The sequence below is a fragment of the Zalophus californianus genome, chromosome 3 (genome assembly GCF_009762305.2).
Source record: "Zalophus californianus isolate mZalCal1 chromosome 3, mZalCal1.pri.v2, whole genome shotgun sequence".
In the NCBI taxonomy this organism is placed as follows: domain Eukaryota; kingdom Metazoa; phylum Chordata; class Mammalia; order Carnivora; family Otariidae; genus Zalophus; species Zalophus californianus.
The window spans coordinates 187,709,032-187,714,883 of NC_045597.1; the positions used below are offsets into that span (position 1 = coordinate 187,709,032).

The 5,852-nt window shown below is 63.5% G+C and overlaps 1 protein-coding gene across 1 annotated transcript; it reads left to right on the forward strand.

Annotated features, from left to right (window-relative positions):
• The first annotated feature begins 1,372 nt into the window (after nt 1–1,372).
• On the forward strand, nt 1,373–5,323 carry ALPI (alkaline phosphatase, intestinal). Its single transcript, XM_027588026.2, has 11 exons — nt 1,373–1,442; nt 1,525–1,641; nt 1,742–1,857; nt 2,058–2,232; nt 2,311–2,483; nt 2,727–2,861; nt 2,946–3,018; nt 3,152–3,286; nt 3,373–3,564; nt 3,785–3,907; nt 4,036–5,323. Exons 1-11 carry the CDS (start codon nt 1,373–1,375, stop codon nt 4,335–4,337), a joined length of 1,611 nt encoding a protein of 536 aa, XP_027443827.1. The 3' UTR covers nt 4,338–5,323.
• The last annotated feature ends 529 nt before the right edge of the window (nt 5,324–5,852 follow it).

Here is a 5,852-nt window from a genome sequence, read left to right on the forward strand (position 1 = left end):
TCCAGAAAGTTTCCATCTTCAAAACTGAAACTCTGTACCCACCAAACAACCCCCCCCGGGGCCCCCTCTTCCTGGCCCCTGGCAACCGGTTCTGTGCATTTGACAACTTCAGATACCTAGTCTAAGTCAAGTCACCCAGCGTTTGTCCTTCTGCCACTTAGCATCATGTCCTCAGGGTTCATCTGTGCTGTAGCGTGTGACAGGATGCTCTCCCTTTTTAAGGCTGAATAATATTCCGTTACTTGGATGGACAGCATCTTGTTTATACATTCACCTGGTGATGGACACTTGAGTTGCTTGGCCCTTTTGGCTACTGTGAAGAATGCTGCTATCAACATGAGGGTGCAAATATCTCTCTAGACCTTGCTTTGAATTCTTTTGGATAGACACCCAGAAAGTGTGATGGCTGGATTGGAGGAAGGCTTTTGAACCAGCCTGGCTACTGAAACCTCTTAGCCCCCTAACAGAAGTTGCACCTATGGGTATGCGTGGCCCCTGGAGAGAAAAGACTCACCCTGGGTTCTACCTGCGCGTCCAAGGGAGCAGAGATCAAGCTCATGCACACTGGGCCCCACCCCTGCCTGCCCCACATTCATGCACACGCGCGCGCGCATGCACGTACCCCACAAGGCCGGCCTGGCTCTCAGTATTCAAACACACAGATGAGGTTCCGTGCCGTCACCACCAGTCCTACCCTTTTCCACAGCACAAGAAGTCTGGGTCCAGGCTCCTGGGCGCGCTCTGAGCCCAACCCCTTCCCCACCTGCCCACACCAAGCCGGGTCAGAAGGACCAGGCACCACATGCCTCCTTTGCCCTGTCTCGGGGCCTCGCAGCATCAGGAAGCCAGACCCAGGCCCCTGGCCCAGGCTGCGTGCTTCCCACCCCGACGGAGCCTGCCCAAAGCTGGCTTTCAGCACTGAACAAACGAGGTGAACGTAGGAGTAACAGTTCTCCCACCAGACTGTGAGCAAAGGGTTGGGACTGGCCCCTATGGGGACACGGCAAATGCTCCTTCCCCAAAGGGGACGTGCCCCCGATCCCCCGCGCTCCCTTAGGGTGACAGCTGGGATTATCCTGTGCTGGACAGACCTGCCCTCTCCAGGCCCCCTGCCCTGGGGCTTGCTCGGCCACACCCTGCCATGTCCCTTCTGCCCGCAGGACTTCAAGTCACAGGGCGGGGCGGGGTCTGGGTGGCCACGCGGGGCAAGGGGAGGGACCCGGAGCCTTTTACAGCCCGGGCCAAAGTCCTGCCCGGACCGAAGCCCCGGCGGCTCGTACAGCAGCCGGTGCCCACGTTCTGGAACCCCCGGGGCCCCAGCCCGCCCGGAGCCCCGGCCTTGCCGCCCGCCGCCCTCCGCCCTCCGCCAGGCATGCAGGGGGCCTGCGTGCTGCTGCTGCTCCTGGGCCTGAGGCCGTGGCTGGCCCTCGGCGTCATCCCAGGTAATGAGGCACCTCCCAGCTGCCCCCCACACACGGGGCATTCCCCCGAGACTGACCTGGCCTCCCCTCTCCACTCGGCCAGTTGAGGAGGAGGACCCAGCCTTCTGGAACCGCCAGGCGGCCCAGGCCCTGGACACTGCGAAGAAGCTGCAGCCCATCCAGACAGCTGCTAAGAACCTCATTCTCTTCTTGGGGGACGGTGAGTGTGCAAGGCCTGGCCATGCCCTGTGGCTCCCACAGCCCTGGCACCCAGGCACCGAACCCTGCGGATTCGGGCCTGACAAGGTGTGCTCCTTCAGGGATGGGGGTGCCCACGGTGACAGCCACTCGGATCCTAAAGGGGCAAATGAATAAGCACCTGGGACCTGAGACACCCCTGGCCATGGACCACTTTCCGTACCTGGCTCTGTCCAAGGTAAGGGCTGGGTGGCCTCAGGGTGCTCCCCACCAGAGGGGTGGGGTGAGGCTCAGGAGGGCGGCAGGAGGGGAAACCGCAGGAGGGTTGGAGCCTGAGTCAAGGGCACCAGGGCGGTGAGGGTGGGCCCCGGGGCCTGGGTCGGGATCTTGGGTGTCTGATGGTATCATGGGGGGAGCTGAGGGTGTCTCTGTCCCCAGACATACAACGTGGACAGACAGGTGCCAGACAGCGCAGGCACTGCCACGGCCTACCTGTGCGGGGTCAAGGCCAACTACCAGACCATTGGCGTGAGCGCAGCCGCCCGCTGGAACCAGTGTAACACGACACGTGGCAATGAGGTCACTTCTGTGATGAACCGGGCCAAGAAAGCAGGTGGGCTTGGGGCCAGCTTGGCGGGCAGAGGCAGGATGAGAGAGCTCGGGGGCTCACCCTGACCTCTACCACCCTCAGGGAAGTCGGTGGGGGTGGTGACCACTACGAGGGTGCAGCATGCGTCGCCAGCAGGCTCCTACGCGCACGTAGTGAACCGCAACTGGTACTCAGACGCCAACATGCCCGACAAGGCGCGGGAGGAGGGATGCCAGGACATCGCCCAGCAGCTCATCTCCAACATGGATATTGATGTGAGACATGAAGGGCAAGGGGCGTGGGGTGCCGGCCCGGGGCCACAGTCCCGGGCGGCTGACAGCCTGAGCCCTGGGGCCTGGCAGGGTCTCCAGGAGCTTGGGGAAGGAGGGTGGTGGTGGAGAAGGTACAGCTGGGGCCAGACCATACCCACAGACCTGGCAGGGGAGCTAGGCGCTGTCTGAGAAGGGAGCAAAGGGCCAGCCAAGCCCGAGCCCACCTGCCTAATCCTTTGGCTACAGGTGATCCTGGGCGGAGGCCGAAAGTACATGTTCCCCAACGGGACTGCAGACCCTGAGTATCCAAGTGACGCCAAACAGAACGGAATCAGGTTGGATGGGCGGAACTTGGTGCAGGAGTGGCAGGCCAAGTACCAGGTGATGGGGGCTGGCAGGTGCAAGGGGTACACAGAGGCAACGATGAGAGGGCTATGGACTGAGGCTTGGTTCCACCCCTCCCAGGGTGCCCGCTATGTGTGGAATCGCACGGCGCTCATGGAAGCATCCCGGGACCCCTCTGTAACACACCTCATGGGTAATGACCCCAGACTCCCCTCTTCCCTGCCCTGGCCTCCCGGGTCCTCAGGAAGCCAAGCAGATACACAGATGTTCAGGCCACGGACCCTCCCCACTCCCCAGCCAGTCACCACCAGCCCCCTTTCCCACAGGCCTCTTTGAGCCAGGAGACACCAAATACGAGGTCCACCGAAACCAGACCCAGGACCCGTCCCTGATGGAGATGACAGAGGTGGCCGTGCGCCTGCTGAGCAGGAACCCCCGTGGCTTCTACCTCTTCGTGGAGGGTGAGTGGCAGCCCCTTGCCCAGCAGGGGAGTGGGAATGGTCAGGGCGTTTGGGCATTGTCCACCTTCCAAGCGTCCTGCTTGCAGGAGGCCGCATCGACCACGGTCATCACGACGGCACGGCTTATCTGGCACTGACCGAGGCCGTCATGTTCGATTCTGCCATCGACAAGGCCAGCCAGATCACAAGCGAGAAGGACACCCTGACCCTTGTCACCGCTGACCACTCTCACGTCTTCTCTTTTGGTGGCTACACACTGCGAGGGAGCTCCATTTTCGGTAGGCAGGGAGCTCCATCTGCGGTGGCAGGTGCTGTTTCCCAAATTATATGGCAGAAATGGCTCTGAGTCTCAGTTTCCTCGCCTGTCAAATGGGGTAGTAGCCACTGCCTTGTCGGGTGCGTGTGAGGATTTGGCCAGCGCGTAGGCAACCCGGGCTGGGCACGCAGGGGGCCCCCTAGCTGTCGTCGGTGTGCTCAGCAGGGCCCTCCTCCCCGCAGGGCTGGCCCCCAGCATAGCCGTAGACAACAAGACCTACACCTCCATCCTTTATGGCAACGGCCCCGGCGCCCACTTCGCGCTCACCGGGAACTCCCGGCCCAACGTCAGCGACGCACAGAGCAGTGAGCGCCGGGGGCCAGCGGGGCGGTCGGGGGGTTGCGGGGGCGAGGGGTTGGGGGGCTCGGTGGGGACCTCGCGGGAGGGGGAGGCCGCCCGCCCTGCCGGCCCTGAAGCCCTACCCTCCGGCCAGCGGACCCCGCGTACAAGCAGCAGGCCGTGGCGCCCCTGTTGTCCGAGACCCACGGCGGCGAGGACGTGGCGGTGTTCGCGCGCGGCCCGCAGGCGCACCTGGTGCACGGCGTGCAGGAGCAGAGCTTCGTGGCGCACGTCATGGCCTTCGCCGCCTGCCTCGAGCCCTACACCGACTGCGGCCTGCCGCCCTCGGCCTCTCCCACCGACGCCGCGCTCCCCGGCCCGGCCGCTGCGCCGCCGACGCTGCCGCTGCTGGCCGGGACGCTGCTGCTGGGGCTGCTGGCCGGCGCCGCGCCCTGACCGCCAGGATCCCAGCCCGCTCTCCGCCTCCCACCTCCACCGCATCCCACCTCCACCGCATCCCACCTCCAGCCCCAGGCCCCGCCCCCGCCCCTCCGCCCCCTCCGCCCCCTCCGCCCCCTCCGCCCCCTCCACCCCCTCCCCCTCCCACCTCCAGTCCCAGGCCCCGCCCCCGCCCCTCCGCCCCCTCCACCTCCCACCTCCAGTCCCAGGCCCCGCCCTGCCCCGCCTCCAGTCCTAGGCCCCGCCCCCGGAGCCCCCCAGCGCGGGCCCCTCCCCAGACCTTCAGCCCGATGGCGCGGGAGGCCCCGGCGCCCCGCGGGCCGCGATGGCGGCTTTCCGGGGCAGCCACGGCCCCCCATTGGCTGTTCTCGACTCTCCACTCCCAACCTCAGCGCCAGGGTAAGGACGGGCGGGGGGCTCCGACCACCAGGCTCTGCCCGAGGACCAGGCGGGCACCATGCCAGAGGCGTCCCCGGCAGGGCCACGACTCGCCCAGACCCTGCAGCACACCCGTTTCTTGGCCTCAGTCTTCACAGCACCTTGGGGACCCGAGGACTCGGGCATGTCAGGGTGCCCGGAAAAAGGTGGCTTCCTGTCACCCCCGCAACCGTCCCTGCAGCCACCTTGCTGGCTGAGGAGGCTGCTGGGGCCGGGGTGCCGTACCATCCACCATGGGCACCTCCTGAGGGCCAGCGGTACACAGAGAGGAGATGCTGACACGGAACGGAGAGACTTGTCCCAAGTCACTTAGCTGCTGATGTTCACCCCCCCCCCCCCCCCCCCCCCGCCCAGTGCCCATTCCAGGCTGGGAGACCCAAGGAGCATGCAGAGCAGGCAGCCCTAGAGCTACCCTTGCTCCCTCCGGGAGACCATCTGGGTGCTGGGCACAGATCTGTGAAGAGAGGAGATTCCCTCTCCTCCGGGGGCCTCTATTCTACTGAGAGAGACAAAGCAATAATCAAATAAACTGTTATGCCATGTAATGCCAGTAGTGATATGTTCTAGAAAGAAAAATCATTGGCATATGGGAGCACAGAGGGATGTCTGTGAGTGAGGGGACGGGTGGATCATTCAGACCAGGGAGGGGCTGCCTGAGGAGCAGACAGTGGAGCGGAGACAGGGAAGTGAGGGCTTGAGTAATGCAGGAGGAAGAGCCATGCAAAGGCCCTGAGGCAGCAATCAGTAAGTGCTATTCCGGGCCTATAGCTGGATCAGAGAGTTGGGGTGGAGTAGGGGAGTGGGTAAAACCCGAGACATAACGATGGGAGCAGGTGGGTGAGGAGTTTGAACTTTATCCAAAGTGTGGTATGTGATTGGAAGGCTTTGAGCAGGGGCATAACATGACCTGAATCTTGGAAAATATCACTCATTATTTTAGGGATAAGAGTTTTGTTTTGTTTTCCGGAAGGGGGTATAGGGTGGGAGCTGGGAAACCAGAGGGGAGGTGCAGACTCCAAACATTTATGACCTCCATCCAAAAATATTCTGGAGCACCCACTCCAATATAATCGC

What these genes read in the sequence shown, in the direction of transcription:
- ALPI (XM_027588026.2), top strand. Translation starts at nt 1,373, where the DNA reads ATGCAGGGGGCCTGCGTGCTGCTGCTGCTCCTGGGCCTGAGGCCGTGG. An exon ending in GGCCCTCGGCGTCATCCCAG is followed by an intron (nt 1,443 to 1,524) that starts GTAATGAGGCAC and finishes CCACTCGGCCAG; the next exon opens with TTGAGGAGGAGGACCCAGCC. An exon ending in CATTCTCTTCTTGGGGGACG is followed by an intron (nt 1,642 to 1,741) that starts GTGAGTGTGCAA and finishes GTGCTCCTTCAG; the next exon opens with GGATGGGGGTGCCCACGGTG.